Source organism: Lutjanus erythropterus, chromosome 7 (genome assembly GCF_056507025.1).
Source record: "Lutjanus erythropterus isolate fLutEry1 chromosome 7, fLutEry1.hap2, whole genome shotgun sequence".
Taxonomy (NCBI): Eukaryota; Metazoa; Chordata; class Actinopteri; order Lutjaniformes; family Lutjanidae; genus Lutjanus; species Lutjanus erythropterus.
Genome location: NC_139323.1, coordinates 9928758 through 9947844, shown reverse-complemented (window position 1 = coordinate 9947844; position 19087 = coordinate 9928758). Strand labels below are relative to the sequence as shown.

General features: G+C 40.4%; 1 protein-coding gene across 2 annotated transcripts in view; it reads right to left on the bottom strand.

The window, feature by feature from the left end:
- LOC146323574 (cyclin-dependent kinase-like 5) overlaps positions 1 to 19087 on the bottom strand; it is a 53793-nt gene that overhangs the window by 1635 nt on the left and 33071 nt on the right. The window contains exons 7-18 of one of the 2 annotated variants that reach the window (XM_084722585.1): positions 18304 to 18363; positions 14322 to 14412; positions 14021 to 14210; positions 10970 to 11050; positions 9944 to 10110; positions 7042 to 8080; positions 6505 to 6606; positions 5991 to 6096; positions 3704 to 3818; positions 3375 to 3480; positions 3024 to 3146; positions 28 to 189 (exon numbers count right to left, since the gene is read on the bottom strand). In XM_084722585.1, the coding sequence (XP_084578711.1) occupies positions 28 to 189; positions 3024 to 3146; positions 3375 to 3480; positions 3704 to 3818; positions 5991 to 6096; positions 6505 to 6606; positions 7042 to 8080; positions 9944 to 10110; positions 10970 to 11050; positions 14021 to 14210; positions 14322 to 14412; positions 18304 to 18363 (2342 nt within the window). The remainder of the gene's footprint in view (positions 1 to 27; positions 190 to 3023; positions 3147 to 3374; positions 3481 to 3703; positions 3819 to 5990; positions 6097 to 6504; positions 6607 to 7041; positions 8081 to 9943; positions 10111 to 10969; positions 11051 to 14020; positions 14211 to 14321; positions 14413 to 18303; positions 18364 to 19087) is intronic. The other variant, XM_084722586.1, reaches the window with a different exon arrangement.

Genomic DNA, 19087 nt, shown 5'->3' with positions numbered 1-19087 from the left:
ATTACTTATTTTTACTTTGCGACTTACTGGAGAGTGTGAATCAGACAGTTTCTCAGGTGGCCAGTCTTTGTCTCTGTCTCTGTCTTGGTCACGGTCTCTGCTCTTGTCACGGGACCTGTGGCGGCTGCTCTGGTGACCGGAGGACCTGGAGGACTTCTGTATGACCGTGTCCACCCCTTCACTTGGAACCTTTCACACAATGAGTGTAGATGCAACTTAACATGTCCAAACTAGCAGCTTCAAACTCTGTGAAATAAGCTTTATGGCTAACACTATATTTGAAGGGGTGTGTGTTATTACACAGTCATAACCTTGTCATGACACCTGCCATGAACATGAAGTGAGTCTTTATGAATGTTTGATTGCTGCCATTGAGTTTTATTCAGTCAATTATATCTTTTTAATGAAAAGTTGACGTTGTTTTAGATGTCATTGTTATGACAACTTGACATTAGCCAAGACAACATAACCTGTCAATGTATTTGATATGACAATTTGACATTATCAGACTTAGAGAATCTGTTTAGCTTTATGTTTTAACATTACACTATATTATCGTAGGAGGGTGGTTTTGACACTGGCAGTCATGAGATCATTATAAGGGTGCCATGAATATTTTCCTGGATCTCAGCTAAATTGGTCCAATTTATACTTGTCATAAAGATTACATTAAATGTTATACGGCTAGTTTGATGACAGAGTACAGTACCAAGGCGATTTACCTTACCTGATGCACAGATAGCAGTTAGCTAGTTAATTTGTTGCTAAAGTACACTGAACGCTGTCTGCTGTCACCTGTAGTCACCTGTATTTGGTACTGTATTCCCTGTCATCAAACTGACCACTGTTAATCTCAGGGAAAATGACAACAGTGACTGTATGACACTTAATGGCAACAGTCATGAACATTCAGGAGTCATGACATGGTTAGTGTAGTCTTACGCGCACATCTTCAAATACAGTATTGTGACCAAGGTAGGTCCACACGATGTAAAGGACAAAAAGAAACACACAGAATTAGTTTGGAAAAAAATCTGAGGTGAAATAAACAACAGATTCCACCACATGCGTTAAACACTAGTTTTATACAGAGTCAAAAATGTGTATATTACTGTTTCTTGTTATCCTTTACATATCTTAATTTACCATGAACATAAGTCTGAAGTTGTTCTTAGTAACAGGCTGTTGTACAGTTAAGTCATAAAAAAAACAAAAAAAACACATAACATGCATCTGGTGCCAGAAACCCTCAGCATTCACTGACCTGAGGAAGAGGAGAGACAGCTCCTCTTGTTGATTACATTTTGGGTGATTTTAAACGTTTATACAATCCATGACATCTAATGCCTCTATTTTCAAATGATCTACTCTTTATGCAGCAAACACTGTTTTCCACCGACTCTGAGTCTGACTGCCTGATTCCTCCTGGCCAGATTGTGTTTATTTGTGCTCTGTCATCAGCTGTAACCCCCTCACAGCATCTGAACAGACTGTCACATATAAATAGAAATGTGAGGGGAAGAAAGAGTCTCAAACACCTGTGTCATGCCGAACCATTACTGCCACTGAGATAGCAGCCAGTTTAACAATTCAAAATGTTGTTGCTTTTATATTTAGCGTTCTCTTTTGGTCCCTCCTCCTTCCTGATCTGTGCTCCGTAATCGAGTCACAGTTTAGATAAACACCGAGGGGCAGAGAAGTTGATCAAATGCGTCTGTGTGATGTTGGTGAGCAGTAAAGCTTCACGTGAGTGTGTTCAGGCACACAGACTGCTAAAATCTTGTGTGCTTAAGTAAAGCCTGAGTGCTCTCGTTCATCCTCAGCTCATAACCAGAGACATGCTGTTAGGGCTGTGGTTGGAATCACTGTCAACTGATCAGGACCAAAAAACATAAAAATACAACCAGCCAGATCCATTCTTTTAACTGGACAAAGACTTGCAAACAGCTGTGTGCTACATTAAATTGAAGGTTTAATTTTAATATACGTTTCTATCAAATTAAAGGGATAGTTCAAAGTTTTAAAGAGGAGTTGTATGAAGTACTTTCGATAGTGTATATAACAGTAGATGGCATTCAGCATGTCTGCAGTTTGGCGGGCAGTGCTGCTGTAAGAGGATAAGCAGCAAAATGATTTTAGCCACAAGAAGGCCCACCTAAAAAAAATCAATATCATTTTAAGTTATATTTGGAATATTTTCACTGCTTTACCTTGCCGTCAGACAGAATTTTCCAACGGGAAACCACAGTTATTTAAGGCAAATATCACGCTCTCCAAGAAAAAAAAAAAAAAAAAAAAAAAAAACTCCTTTGGCAAAAACAGAGATTTCACCTCTCAGAACATGGTAGTTGCTGATCCGGCTAGTTGATCTGATAGATTGTTTGTGACAGAGCAAACTAAGTAAAACACAGAAGTGACACCGTAACACAAAGAAACAACAGATCGAGGCAGTGCCAGAAGCGCAACTCCCGTGTTCTGCAAAGTAAAATTATTGATCTTGCCTGTGGAGTGATAGGAGAGAGTGATATGTGGCTTGTATAGGACGTTGTTGTTGAAATGTTCTCAATATAGTGACAGTTAAACTGGTCTACATTTTTTTTTAGGTAGCTAAAATATGTTTTGCTGCTGACCCTGTCCACAGCAGTACATTGCTTAGCTTCCTACACCAGTACTCCTGCTGCATCGTCAAACTGGGAGAGTGCTGACCGGCATCTACTGAAGGTAATACACTGACCATGGACAAGTACTTCATACAACCTCATTTTAAATCATTCAAATTATCCCTTAGTTTTTGATATTGATTGACAGAACTGATATTGTTCCCGCATAGATGGATCTGACTGGTTTATGTTGACAACCCATTACTACGTAAATTAATTTCACTGACTGATTAAAAAAAAAAACTTGCTGAAAACAAGCTTAAAATGAATGAAGTAGTCTTGATGATTGTTGTTAATGCATGCAGTGTCAGACATAGCATGGGGTTAGGTGAGTTGAGTAGGATAGTGTAAAACAGCATGTACCATGGAAGAGGACACTACAGGGAGGACTCTCACAGAGGAACTATGCTTTATGTTATTCTTTGGGCTAAACAGAGGGAAAAGACATTTCTTGATGACAGGAGGCCTTCCATCAGGGACTTGCATCTGTAATATAGAGGCACATGACCGGTGGCACAGGGAAACATGATGCACACGACAACAAGGAGAAATGATTTTATATCCGTAAAGGTGCTAATAAGGCACACAAAGCATTAAACATTTGAAAAGCAGAGGGGGAGATACAGTATGTAGACGGACATCAAAGGACATATGCATGAAATAGTGCATCCAGACATGGCTCACATCCGCAGAGGTACGTGACATGCAAGTTACCATTTGAGATTTTTTCTTTTTCTTCTTTATTGCTCTGAAGAAACCCTGCTTCTCCTTTTCTTTGGATGGCTCAGACGCATTCAACACTACAGTATCTGGGCCAGTCCTGAAAATAAAACAAAGGCTACTGAGCCTGATGTCCCAACTAAGAATCTGTACAATATTTTTAAACTCCCAATGAGACCATGTTATGTGACCAGTGTGGAATTTAATCCGCCAGAAAATTGTTTCACAGAGCAATGTACAATTTTGGGTGTTGTCAAGATAACCTCAGTTACTCAGGCAAACAACACGAACTACGCTGTGCTGTGGTGAGCAGAGATACTTACCAGGGGTCAAATGCCGGCTGACGTTTGGAGTGGTTCGTGCCATCGCCGGACATGCCAGAGCCCCGGCTCTGACCCCTGCTATCGTGGAAGGAGTTGTCTGGCCGGGGAGAAGGGACTGTTCAACAAACACAACAAATATGTTCAATCACCTTCTGATGCAAAGAGAAAAATAGAAAAAGTTAGGTTTTTCAGTCTTTATCAATTATTTCAAAGCAAACTCTATAGGTTCTGACAGATACACTGTGCTGTATATATTTAAAAAAAAAAAAGCAGCGAAGTAGCGAAGAAAAACAATAGATAACAACTCAACAACACAACAAAACATAAACCCCTGTTCATTAAAGCCGCTGTGCAGAATTTTAAAGTGCTGAACTTTGGTGTCAAAACAGCCAGGATAAAATTTAGGAACAGTCTCAGCTGCATAATTTTTCGTCTAGAAAGCAGTTGATTTACAGTATTTTTCAAATGTAAAATGTTGTGGACGACCTATGTGGGGTTTTCAATGGAAAATCCCAATATGTAGAGAGCATGGTGGCTGATGGGCGATAAATAATGCGGATATCAAAACAAAGAAATGTCATGTATAATTCCATTATTCCATTTACGTATATTAAAATATACATGGCTGTCTTCATGATGGTAAAGATGGATTTTTTAATAATTAATGAAATAGAATAATACAATTTCAGACAGAGGGGGACAGTATGTCAGAAACACCACTATTCAACTGCCTTATTCTATCCATTAGAACATAATATATATTTAATGCGAGCCAGTAATGGTTTTAGATTAGATTTGCTGTCCTTCAGGATGACAGGAGTAACACGTTAACATTTAGAAAAGATGACAGTGTCTGAGGAAATTTGAGCAAAAGTTTATATCAGGGTGCATGAGAGTTATAGCACAGCACTTGAAACTAACTTTTCCACCGCGGGGAAGTTGCTAATATTGTTCCACAGCAGCCAAACAGATAAGGCTGTCGATGCAGATTATGTCCAAATGCCAGATAATCGGATCAATATCAAAAATGTTTGTCAGTTTTTAGCTATGATACTGATGTAGCTCTTGTGTTGGCAATATTAGTTGATCAGACCCTTAGTTCACCACTCCAGACTTAAATATCTCAACAACTATTGAATGGCTTGCCATGAAATGTGGCCCTTCTGAATCACAATTCAAATTATACTAGCATGGGTTATCCTTAACTTTTCATTTGGTGTCATCATCAGGTCAAACATATTGGTGGTCTAATATTTTTGTCTATAGCTGTACTTATGTAAGCACTAATTATCAAATGTTAGCATGCTAACATGGTAACCTAAAATGGTGAGCAATACTTTGTTAATATTGTCATTGTGAGCATGTTAGTGAACAGACAGCATTCAGCTCAAAGTACCACTGTGCTTAAGTACAGACTCACAGAGCCGCTTGCATGGCTGTAGACGTGCCCAAAATCAATAGATCCTTGTCAAAATATTTATTTGCTTGGTGTTCATTATAGCTGGGTATTAGTACTCAATACCTTTAAGGTATTGATTGAAATAACCCAATGGCAAGTAGTATTGCCACCTCTCTGGGCAAACGAAACTTGCATTCAATCCATTTTGTACCCCAATCTAGAGAAAAATGACTATTTGTATGCTTTTGTTCACAGCCAATCACCGCAAATGTTCTTCGATTTAATTAATGACTGGACCACTACTACAACTACAGCTCGCAGCTACCAGCTACATAGAGTCTAAATTGGTGAAGTAGATCATGGTGAATTTCGCAGAGTTGGCAGCTCAGTGTGCTGAGATGCCACCAAAATGAAAGTAAAGGTACTGAAGTCTCAGTGTCACTTTAAGGATATTAGTGTTGGTAGTGTTATCATATTTTTTTGAACAATACCTGGCCCTAGAATTTGTGTTATTTTTTTCCACTTTTATTTTATTTTATTTTACCTTTATTTAACCAGGCAAGTCATTAAGAACAAATTCTTATTTACAATGGTGGTCTGACAAAAGGCAAGAGCCTCTTGAGTAAAGGGGGCAGAGACTTAATACTGAAACTCCAAAACATCAATACAGGTATAAGGCTGACAAATCCAGTATGGATCCGAATATACAGTGTTTGTGAGTAAGTAGTGAGTTTGAGTAGGTCCTGATCAATATTTGATTTGTAAGAAATTATTCTGTCAACTGCAGCCAAGTGTCTGATGCTTAAAACTGAACTGACATCTTTTATCTTCACAGTGGAGTGTAAGAAAGAAAGACACGGCCAGAGATGTCAGTGTGACTAAACCAACCTCTGTAGAAGCTGCCCACCCTCCTAGGCATGGATTCACTGTAGATGTTGCGGTTCTCTTTTGAAGAGCCCCCGTCTTCTGTTTGCTGGTCATGATATAAGCCAACCTGAGTCACAACAGAAGACCTAGTCACAAAAAAACACTAAAGGCCAGCTGCTTTGCATGCCTCTCTACCTGAGCTGATATTTATATTTACCTGAAAGAACACAAGAAAGGGGAGGCGTATTGATTTGCAAGTGGTCATTACAATAAAACAACATCTGTAGAGGCTTTAAATGTATGCCAGAATCACACTGAAATGCGCTTGATGACAAGCTTGACTGTGCTATCGTAAGTAGTCACATTAAAGGGAAGCAAAGCACACAGAGAAAAATGAAGAGGCATCTGATGCACAGAGACAGAGAAGGAGAGAGAGGGAGAGAGAGCAGTTCATGACAGCAGTATCCACCCACATCCAGTCTACCGAGAGTGCGGATGTGGGTGGGGAATGGTGGGTGCAGGCAGAATGTCGGACCTCGCTTTTTTGCCGCTGTGTGTGAAAAGATGCGGTGTTGTCCCTTGTGGAGTCCCTTATTGGGGGTCTGCTGTGGGTGACCTCAGTGGGTGCCTGTTCGCTCTGTTAATGGAGACATGATGAAGCATGAAGTGAGCTCAGCATTGCAGCACACACACACACACACAAATACACACACGCACACAGTATATATACTATATGTGTATACAGTATATATAAATATACAGGTAATGTGATTTACTGTATATCCTAACAAGAAAGCCACACTCTTAACACTTGCAACAAAGCTGTGGTTCTGTTAATCCTGCCATTCCTACAAACCTGGGAAACTGACTAACAAGATCTGGCTGAAAACCTAAACACAGATCATGATATTTTCAGACGCCACCAGAATAAATCCTGGCCGCATTTTTGTAGAAACTGAGACTGAGGCACAGTTATCCAACACAACCTGGTGTAGGCATTTGGTATGATTAGATCATGTAGGATCAGGCTTTCCTTAAGGTTGGAGAGGTTTGATGTGGGCTGATGACTGACCCGGCTCATGTCTTCCTCTCTGGACGAGCCCCCAGAGTGGCGAGGCAGCGTGCGGTGCTGCAGCTGCGGTGACAGGAGCTGGAGGCTGCTGGCTCTGGTGGGCACGCCTTGCCCCACTGACAGCCCCTCATCCGCCCCGTGTGTCCTCTGGTGGTCCCTTCGTACATACATGGAGTGGCGGTGCGGCCGCTGCTGGGAGGAAAAGGGGCTAGTGTATCCCTGACCGTAAGACAGAGGGTCGTGTGGGGCGGACAGAGAGTGAGCGTGGCTCCTGTCGACGCTACTCTCCCCAGGGTCCAGGGCATCTGGCGACTTGGCCTCCTCTGAGGACTTGTGGCGGGTGGAGGAGCGCCTGTAGGATGAGTCCAGGGTATTGCTCTCTCTTTCACGCACGTTTCCTCTGCCGGTTGTGCCAGGTCCCAGCCTCTCCACCCGGCGGGTTCCTGGGCTGCTCGGGGCTGTGAGGTCGAGGCAGCTTGAGGGAAAATAGCGAGATGTAGGCTCATCAGAATAAAGATGCACATCATTTAAGTTCCCCACTGACTTGGCATCGCTAAGCGTTCCATAGCTCTTAGACAAGTTCAGGTAGGCGAACTTGGAGGAGGGTGTGGAGCTGTGCGATTCCATGTAGCTGTGTCGACTGTGTTTGTCCCCTGATTGAAGCGTGTTGGTCTTCCCCTCCACAAAAGAATGGCGGTTCTGCTGCGAGCGGAAGTTGGATTTGAGGTACTTGGCTCCGGGGCCATCGGACACCTTGGACCCCAGATTCATCTCGAAGTCGCCTTTGCTCTTAGCTTCACCAGGGCTGAGCAGATGAGGCAGGTTGCTGCTGGCCAGGTCCATGTTGCACGAGGTGGAGTGGTTGTAGATCTGCGGCTGGTAGTTCTTGGGATGCAGAGTGGGACTGAGGTTGATTGCTGCAGGCATGTTGCCGTTGAGAAAGCCGTCGTTGTTGGGGTGGAGGTCCTCGTGCCGGGGCAGGCTGGAACACTCTCTGCTGCTGGAGCGATGGCTTCCTGAGCTCTTTCCCCCATGGCTCCTGAGCAAGAGCAGAGAGAAAAGACAACATCAACAAACTGCACATCAAACATCAAACGTTTATGCAATAAACTAGAGGTTATTGGGTGTGATACCTTGCAATTAGTTGGTTTAAATCATATGACCTTATCAGATCCAGGAGTGGTCATATGTGGTGTTCCACAGGGACCAATCTTTGGACCTCTACTCTTCCTTTTTCACATATGCAAATGATATTACATCTGCTGTTGATTGTTAGCTATTTGTCTATGCTGATGATTTGAAATTAGGTATGTGGCTAGGAAACTAGACTCTTATTACATTTTGTTTCACAAATAGTAAACTTGCTTATAACAGATTCCTCTATGTCACCTGAAACAGAATTATAATACAAGGTCATACGTCAGTAGCCACTGAGAGGGCTACTAGATCAAAATTTTACCTTAAAGTTTTTAAATAGTAAACTTTTTTCTCAATGTAAATTATATTACAATAGTGTTTCTAAGCAACAACAGTTCTGCTAATAGATTGTACAGAATAAGATGATGCATTATATTATTGATTACAATAAAAGAACCCATTTAATAAGGGGCATTTTAAAATTACTAAAATGGTTAAACAAAGTTCAGTGACTAGCGGCAAAGTGCCAGTCTAACCAGGCACTGATTACAGGTTTTGAGCATAATTAAAATAGTCAAAATTTGTAGATAAAACTATTTTGGATCTAAATTGTTTAAAAATTTGGAGCAGTTTAACAGATTATATGAGATTGTCAAAATCTATTGCAGTTAAAACAGGTGTGAAAACGTTTTAGTTATCCGACAAGTGTGTAGGATTTTCTCTTTGCAAAACCCTCCCCTTCCAAGAGTGGAACCTAAGGTGGTTGTGAAACTTGCGAAAAATGTGAAATGCCCGATCTAGAGCCAGTGTTCGGTTTATCCATTCTAGTCTACTGTACAAATATGGTGTTGTAGCATGCTGGCTTCCATGGAAGAGGACCTGCGTCCTCTATAGATATAAACAGTTCATTCTTAGGTAACAAAATTTATTAAGTGATTATAACCTAATGAATCGTTATGAACATACTTATGAATATTACTGTATATTACCTGTGTACTATATTCTGCCAATACATCCCACTAAATTTAAAAGTCAGAGAGGGCTTTCCTGAGTTTCATGGACACTCTCATTTCTGCTACACACAAGGGGACAGTGAGGCGAATGGTACTCGGTTGGTTGCAATCTACAGGCTCACCACTAAATGCCACTCAATCCTACACACTGGTCCTTTAATAAAATGAAAAGAGTAGAGGTGGGTGAGTGAACAGTATTTAGTATTGTAATAAAAAATTGCAATTTGTATAATGAGTAATACTGTAGTGTTAAGTATTGTAATGTAGCGGTAGTGTAGCAGGGGCACAGCAGTCTTTGCTGTTGCCATGATTTTTGGGAAAGGCCAGGACCACTATATTTCAACAAATATTTAAACTTTTAGTTGTTATCCTGTGTCATGCTTCTGGTGCTTTTATGTATAACACTTTGTTTTAGAAATTATCTGTTTTATTTTGTGTTAATGCATGTCCATGATTCATGGTGGATTGAGTCTTTTTGTGTTTTTTTGATGAATAAAAACGCATGTTATTTGAAGGTTATTTTTATGACAGAATAAAAGCAAAATGTCTGAATCCTCTAACAAAGGGCAACACATTGTGTAAAAATGTCACTACAAAGTGACTGCTGCAGATAGTGCAGATAATGGTCCTCAGGGGGCTGTTGACTGAAAACAACCTTTACACATTTGCATAAGAAAAACACACTGACTTATGCATCTGAACAGCAGGGAGACACTGCCAAGCTCAAACTCGCTATAGTGCTCACTGCTGACCTGCTGGGGGTGGTGTTGTCTCCATGGTGAGGTTTTCTCTTGGAGGAGCGTACAGGTGTAGGTGTGGGTGGGCCGGGCCGCTCCACCAGCCGCAGGGTCTGGAAGGCGTGGTGGTTTAGGCTCTGCTCTGTGAGAAAGCGTTCTGTCGGGTTCAGCAGTAGCAGGTTCTAATGCACAAAACACACACAGAGGGAGCCCGTGAGTCCTCGAGACAGTACACCCGAACACCCAGACCTCACAAGCAAACTGAAACAGTCATGCTATTATGAGTCATCGCCATTATCATAAAAGCCAGGCTGCTGCTACATTTAATTGTGTCTTACAGCCACCAAACAAGCCAAACAATGATGTGAAATATGATTTGTGACATTTGCTTTTTGTTTGCTCAAATAAATATGATTAATAACCTATTGCCAGAGACTCAAAATAAAACCTGTTAACTGAGAATAGTTTATGATCTTTTGAGTTTATATAACAAAAATTTACAGCGGCAGCTTTTCTCTCTGTCTCAGGACAAACAATAAGACTAATAAGACAATTACTCTTTTAAAGCCAGGCAGCTTTGCATTAGCAATTAGCGAACATATTTTGTTCAATTTATTTCTAAACTCAACCCAAGAAGGCCTGATTAATGATGAGAGAGCTGCCTGTCCTTGCTGAAGTCAGTCCTGGGATGACATTATGTTAGCAGTGAGTCATTATCTACTGGGAAAAGCGCAAGTGCACAAGCACAGCCCACATTCTTGACATGGAGCTCCTGTTTACAGTGCAGACACAGCAATAACAGCAGTGCTGGAACCAGGATGTGAGCCGAGAGATGCTGAAGCAGTGAAGAGGCATCATGCAGTCACGACGTAAACACGATGATAATGATGCAGTTATCAGACTTTTTATGGTTACAGAATGTCTTTTTGTCATGGCGTGTAAGCAGGACTAAACTGAGACTAGGTAAAAGGTAGTAATAAAAAAAACCCCATCTCTGCAGCTTAGCGGTTTCGCCAGCTTCTCCAGACCTGTAATCCCTACCTTTAGCAGGTCCAGCAGGGCTCCGCCGATGATTCCCAGGTATCTTCGCTCCAAGGTCTGGGGGTGGTTCACAGCAGGGAACTAAAACAAGAAACAAGTTGGTAATAGTACAGCCAAAACCGTAGCCACAACAAATGTGCAAGTGATAAATGACCAAATAATCACTACTTTGTCGAAAGACCAGCAATATCAGCCACCTGTTTGTGTGTGGAGTAGAAGAGAATGTGTAATCAACTAGTTTTCACTGTGAGTGATATTAACACCCTGAACTAATATATTAGACATGTATTAGTAAGACAAAGGGGGTCGTTTTTGACCCTCAAAAGGGAAGGGAAAGGATAGCATTACTAGCTCTCATCAAAAATGAGCAAGTTGAAATTAATAAAGGTCAGTAAGAGGATTTTACATGTTCTCTATCAGTGTGGCCAGTGCCATGCTTTGTGACAGTGTTTCTAAAATAAGAGTGCTACTACACTAGGTGTACTTTGGAGTACAACAAATGCAGCAATAATACAGCTGAAAACACAAACAAAGAAGTGAGAAAGAAAGTGAAAACAGCAAACCATTATACTATGTTTTAATGGATTTTACCTCAACAAGCTGACACTGATGGATGTTATTGTATCTTATATTGTATTTTTGCACCAGTTAGGGGGTACTTGGCTGAAAAAAAATATTCCAAAGGGTGTATATTATTGGAAACAGTTTGAGAACCACTGCTTTATGATGCTGTGTTTTGGGCTACCAGAATTACTGTTAATGATAGGAACACAATGATCTGTCTGACTTTTCTGAAATTACTTCTCACTGTTACTGTTTTTTAGTTTACTTTATACAACTGACCAGGCAATGGTCAACTGGACATTAAGAAGCTGGTGGGGCATTAAAATGTCTTTATTCATGAACCACAGTGGGATTTCATAGAATAATTAAATCAGGTGAGTTACTGGAAATATTTGGACCACAAGAAAACTCAGCTTTGATGTTACTAGATGCTCTGGCATCCTCCACCAATTGTGGCACAAGCTTAAAAATAGATGTGACGTTTGCAGATGTAGTAGCTAAATCTATTAATGTAAATTTTTTACCTTTTTCAGCAGATATTGTAGTTGTAGCAACAGTGAACTATCAAAGCAGTTTTGTGTTTTTATGTGTGGCCATTATTCAGTTTGGGAAATCCTACCATCTCTACAAACCATTAATTTAAGCTCAAGATGGCTGCTGACTCCACACGGACCAGAAAGCGTTGCTGTTGCTATGTCGTTACTAAGGGTCATAAACTAGGTCTCATTACAAATAAGAGTTTTACTGATGTGACTTATTGCTTTCCAGTTATTGGTCAGACCTCATGTGTTTCCAGGGAAACAGTGATACCACTCACGATCATTTTGAGACTGAATTGCCCCACAGTATTCTGTCTTTCATTTTATTGGTAACCTGTGGTATAACATCTTTTTTAGCACGACAGTGATGCTAAAACACACTCTCGTGTAATATTACTTAAATGACAAATCCGCCTGCTCCTTCAGCACCATGGACAGCGCCATGGGTTTATCAATACACAGCACAGTTAGGCTGCTGATATTTCAGAGCCGTGGTCTGGGCCATAGATTCTAGCTGTCACCAATCTCTGTCAGATAAAGGATGAATGAGTCAGGCAGACAGGGTGCCAGCAGGCAGACAGGTTAACAAGGGGGATGCATTTTGGTTATTTTGCCAACAAGGAGGATGGCCTCCCCCCCTCATATAGCCTACTGATTACCCTACTGGTAACAATAATAATAATGATCATCTAAGTTAGTATGGAATATTACTGAAGTACAATGATGCATGTTATAAATGCTCACATATTGGAATCATTTTGCCCATTTAAATGTTACCCTCTGTTGTTACCCTGCAGACGTTGCCACTCCTGAAATTACATTTTGCAAACGTCGTTCACTGACTCACAAGAGCACTGTTGCATGTGCTTTCTTCCACACTCAATCTTGTGTCTATGTCAACCTTTCATTTTGACAGAATTTCTCTCCTGACTATTGTGGATCTGCTGCTTGCCAAAAAACGTCCAGAAGCTGTTCTTTTTACATCACACATTTCCAAGTGTTGCAGAAAGCACACCGTAGGTGGCCAACGTGATAAAACAACCATCAAACATCCTGTGTTCACTCATAAGTGCTGTGTGGTTCCTTGCTGCTCTGATGCATTATTTAAATAAAAACAGTTTGTGTGGTTCCTTCAAACACCGTTCTCCTTTTCTCACGGCCTTCTTTGCTCTTATTAAGATTATTTGAGTGTGAGAGGCGCTTAAATGTGTGTGTCCATCAGTGAGGTTGGTTGGCAGGGTGACACGCTCATTTAAATGATGACAGGCATAGAAATGCTGTTTTTTCCTTGAGCGAGTACTAACAATAGCAGACACTAGATGTTTATTCAACAAGCATCCGTGTCCGACATGTGCCTGTCTTACTGGAGGATGCATTTTATTGTAGCAAAACAACTTGCGCTTGAATTCTGAGAAAAATTTAGGCTCCATACCACCAAATTTTCCTACATGTGACAATTTTTAAACCCACAAGAGTCCTAAATTTTTTGAAATGCAGCATCATTAAGCAGGGTCTTTATTCACTGTCAGATATTCACAGAGGGGCAGTTTGCAAACTAATAATTATATCCTGAAGCGTGGGCAGACAGGGGAAGAGAAGGACGACCCGGGTCTGTTGTACCACCAGCCTGCCACAGAAGACTTATCACAGCCTTCCTTCACAGAGCATACAGGATACATGATACACGATGAGTCATTGTGATCCAATCAGTCACGGCACAGCAAATGCAGCCAGGAGAAGTAGAAAAAAAACAAGCAGTAGAGTGCAGAGACATAGCAGGGAGAGAAAATAAATAAGGGAAGAAGAAGAGGAGGAGGCAGAAAGAGACAGCGAGGGAGAGAGAAGATCAAGTTGAGAGCGATGGTAGAAGAAAAGGAAAGGAGCAGCAGTGAGATCAACATGGAGGGGATGGGTCAGCTGTAGTGAGGACTGGGGTAAAAAGAGTTACCCGCAGCCCGTGGAAGCGCGGGTTGTTGTAGAAGAGCTTCATCTGCTCTGGTGGCAGGGGTCCCAGCACTTTCTGGATGGTAAAGAGCTGGTCGATCTCACTCTCTCCCGGGAACAGAGGCTGCCCGTCGCTCAGCTCTCCTAAGATGCAGCCCACTGACCACATGTCCACCGCCTTCCCGTAAGGAGCCCTGGGAGCAAAGATTTGAGCGGTTGGTGATTAAGGCCAGGCATAAGAATAGCTCTGAAAAGGATATGTCAGTGTGGTGACTGAGCGCCAGGTTAAAAAACACCGGACGTACCCAAGCAGGAGCTCTGGAGAGCGATACCATCTAGTGGCCACATACTCGGTGTAATTGGCATCGGTTCCCTCAGAGAGGTTACGTGCAAAGCCTGGCAAGAGAAGACAGAGGAAGCAATATAGTATAATGAGGAGCTTTTTTGATATGCTCTACATGCTGAGACACCTAAAAATGATTTCAGCCAGGCGCCTCTCTGGACGCTCATTATGAATCAGAGGGGTAAGTTAGAAAGTTGAGTTAGGAAAAAGCTGCACTCATATAGGAGAGACGGTAAGGTGTCTTGTGACACACTGTACTGTTAAAAGTAGTCTGGAAATTGTTTAACACATATCCAGTCAGCAAGTTTTTAACTAATACATTTATATATTATTAAATATTAAATCTATATAAATTTTCTAGATAAGGAGAATAAGAGGAGAAGAATGGTACCACTTTCATCTTGTCTCATTAAATGCACAATATGTTTAGTCTGCTGCTAGGGGTCACTCGCATTAAAGGGATTGTTCACTCAAAAACGAAATCATTATCAGTTCTTATCCACTCATCCTCATACTGATTGAAAGTTGGGTTTAGTTTTTTGGTCCACAAAACACTGCTGGAGTTTCACAGAAAAACAGCTTTGCAGAATCTCCCAAACAGTGGAAGTGAATGGTGACCAGTTTTCAAACAGGAAAAACAACCCCCCCAAAAACCCAAAATGCTTGTATAGTGCTCGTCTGGCATAATCCAAGTCCCCTAAAGATTTGACATGCCATTCACTTGCATGTGCACACCGTCACACACCGCACACACAGTTCAGACAGCGTGCACGTGAATGTGGCTCCAAGCTAAGGATCTACAGTGAAGATTTAGGCTAAATTACATTTTTAAAGTTAACTTGCCATATTGGGACCTTAGGATACTTGGTTTACAGCAGATGAGCAGTATGGAGAAGTTTTTTTTTTTTTTTGTTTATTTGAAAACTGATTCTGCAGCTCTGTTTTCCAGTGAAACTCTCACAGTCTTTTGAGGACAAAAAACTAATCCCAACCTTCAACAGGCATGAGTAGATAATGACTGAACATTAATTTTTGGGTGAACTATTCCTTTAAAACAATAACAAAGACATATTTTAATGAAGTTGTGAAGTAGTGTTGGATCATGGGAGCTGTCATCTTCGTTGATAAACAGCTACCACTGCATATAGAAATGTATCTGACGTGACTCAGGCAGGAATCATATTCATGGATGAAGTTTTGAAGTTTTCAAAGAAGTTTCCTTCCTCACTCTCACATATCCCATGTTTTCCCAGACTAGCAGCCAATAGGAAACATGCAGTTACCTTGAATAACATATGGCTTTCTATGGGTTTGACCATTGTTGCAACATTTGGTATTATGTAAGTACACAACTCATACATATATATATATATATATGTATATATATATATATATATATATATATATATATATATATATATATATATATATATATATATATATATATACACATATATATATATACATATATATATATATGTATATGTCCAGGGTTGTTAGACATTTTAATGTAGACAAAGCTTTAGTATGAAGCTACAGATGTGGGCAATTGGAAATAATTAGTCTGGCTCTGGCTCTCTTTTCGCACCTCTGAAGCTCACTAATAAACACGTTAATAAACTCTCACACATAGCTCTCCATAAAAACACAAGTTGTAGTTTTTTACATTTTACAGTTGATGTATGAATTAAACAAACAAGATATAATGTGCTGTTTAGTGAGCTTCAGTCATGTAGCTTGAACTGGTAGATGCTTAGCTTGGTTTGGCATAAAGACAGAACGCAATTGCAAATAGCTAGCCTGGCTCTGTTCAAAGCTAAAAAAAAGTCTACCAGCACCTCTAAAGCTGGTTAATTAACATTTTATATTATGTTTGTTTAACCTGTAGAGTGTAAATGAAGTCACTGCACAAAAAAAACCCTCTTAAGCCCTCCATAAAACCCACAAATTGCAGTTTTTACATTTCAGTTTTTGTATAAGTTAAAAAAACAAAACAAACAAAAACAAAAAAAAACACACAAGATATAATGTATTATTTAGTAGGTATGCAGATTTTATACCCTTGGATAGAGCTAAACTAGTTGTTTCCCCTACTACTGCAAGTTTGCTATCTGTAGACTTATGTTTAAAAATAAAATATTACAGCGGCACAAATCTTCTCATCTAACTCTCTACTAGAAAACAAATAGGCATATTACAGAAAATTTGAAACCATTCCTTTATTCCTGATATTGTTTACTGTATTTCTTCGCATACAGATTTTAACAACAAAAAACCCTGAATTCAATCCTGAAGCATGACTGTAAACTGTTGAGAAAACAGACACTTTTCCATTAAGTGTACCAGAGCCTTTCCAATGAGCCAACATGCAAAATAGGGAACCCTGACTCTGTCTGACGTGAATGAAGTGGGATGTTAACTAACCCTTCTGAAGTCCCGCCCCTTTTCACTCTGTGCTCCAGTAACTGTTGCGCAAGCCTGGTACCAGGCAGGACCTCGGTCATCTTTCTCCTTTGCTGTACTTACATATGCTAGCTAATGTTAATAAAACGCTAATTATATAGCCAGCTCATCTGCACAGCTACATCAGTCATTCGATAACTTATTACATCTGATAGTTGATGTTGTACTGTACAGTAATGTTGTATATTACATGAAACAGGCAAGGAGAAAGTTGACAGAGTTTGCTCAACTCTTATTGGAGCACAGAGCAAAAAGGGGCGGATCTTAAGAAGGGTCAAACAAAAAGTATAATCTGTAATACTTGTAATGACCTTACTATTTCATGTCAAATAGCAGCTGTGAAAATGGTCTGTTGTATTATAATCTTAGAGATTTGAATGAGTGGTTCAACCTTCTTCGGAATAAGCATATCTGCTTTCTTCCTGAGAATTAGATAAGATTATTAATATCACTCTTATGTCTGAACGCCAAATATGAAATTGAAGCCAGTGGATAGTTTACTTAGTAAAAAAAATCTTTCTTACCAGCACTTCTGAAGGTCACAAATTAACATGTTATATTCTGAGTTAATTTTTTAAGCTTTAGAGATGCTGGTAGGCGGTTTTTGAACTTTGGATACAGCCAGGCTAGCTGTTTCTTCAAGATTATGCTTTATGCTAAACTAGGCTAACCATCTCCTTGCCACTGTTTCATGCTTAGCATACAGAGTACAGACATAAGACTGATATGATCTCAGAATTCAATCAAATAAGCATACCAAGAAAATCACACCAACAGTGAAAGTGAAGTCCTTAACATGAATCATAAATCTGCCCAGAGTGACAAGGCAAAGTTTAACCTGTCCAGGAACATTTTCTGTCATTTCTGCATTAATAAATGCTTAATGGAAAGGAAAAAAAACTGTCAATCTGAAATACACTGAGGCAATTATCTAAGCCTTTCATTTTGACTTTTCACTTGCCATTTTGCTTGCACCGACACATTCAAAACCAAAACAACACACAGTCGAAATAAATGTGCAGTAAGATATATTCCCAAATGTAAACCTTGAGAGCGGAGTCTGTTTGGCCTATGTCTGTTCTCTCAATGCCTTTGGCTGACACAGAGCAAACAGCAGGTCTTCAGTCTCTCACTCCAGATTGCCTACACGATGTTGGCTATGCCATGTTTTCCGTTTCCCCCCCCGTTTTGTTGTGGTGCTACCAGATTGAATCAAAGCGTGATTAGCCTCTTGTTTTCCAACATGTTTCATTAATTGAGGCAAAGGAAGAATGCACAGCAGCAGCCTGAGAACCAGGAGAGAGGGCTGCACACAAAGCTTTAGATAACCGGATGAAGCCTGCCTGCTGCCCCTCTGAAGCACTGGTTTCAGCCAAATATAGTCTCAGTTGAAAATACTCCTTTTACATCACAGCTTTGACTGTTTGGCCACCTTCCTTACAGCTCTTACAGTATGAGTATCTAATAGATGCAGAGCTCACCGAAGTCACATAACTTGAGGACGTCATCGGAGCTGATGAGAAGATTTTCTGGCTTTATGTCTGAGGGGGAAGAACACATGTACAGTGAGCTGGTGAGGAGCTTCATCGTTACATCATCATCACTACCACTGCATGTTCATCTGTATCACTGAAAATATTACATTCTCTTCGGTTTACAGTATCTGTGTACAAAGCAGAAACAAGGAATTTAAGAAATCAAATTAAATTCTTCACCCATACCTTATTGGGTTCTTTGGCTTGTCCCAGTAGGACAGGTTCCTCGTAGAACCCTTTTATAAAGCTTTCACTCAGAACCCTCTCAGAGGTTTCTACCTAGAATACAACATATTGCCCACTATATAATAACTGGGTCCACCCAGAACCCCCGGTTTCATCTATAACCCTCTTGTGTTCCAAGGGTTCTACAAAAAACAAGTTATTCTTAATATTCTACAGATTAGATAGATTTTAACAATCTTTGCTACAGTTACTATCACTGACACCCATTTCAACAACCCTCAAAGAACTCTTTCTTCCAAAAAGAGTTATTTTGATGAAAAGGGTTCTTAATGGAGCTCTTAGTCTCACAAAAAAATGGCAAATTGGCAAATCCTGAGGTACTGGATAGAACCTCAGTCCTTTAAGAACCCTTATTTCTAAGAGTGTAGCAGTGAAAATTCACAGATTGTAAGGACATACCATAACTTAAACAGTACATCATATCCCTGGATAACACTGTCATATGTGAGCCTGGGTATACCACAGGCCATTTGGACGCCTGCTC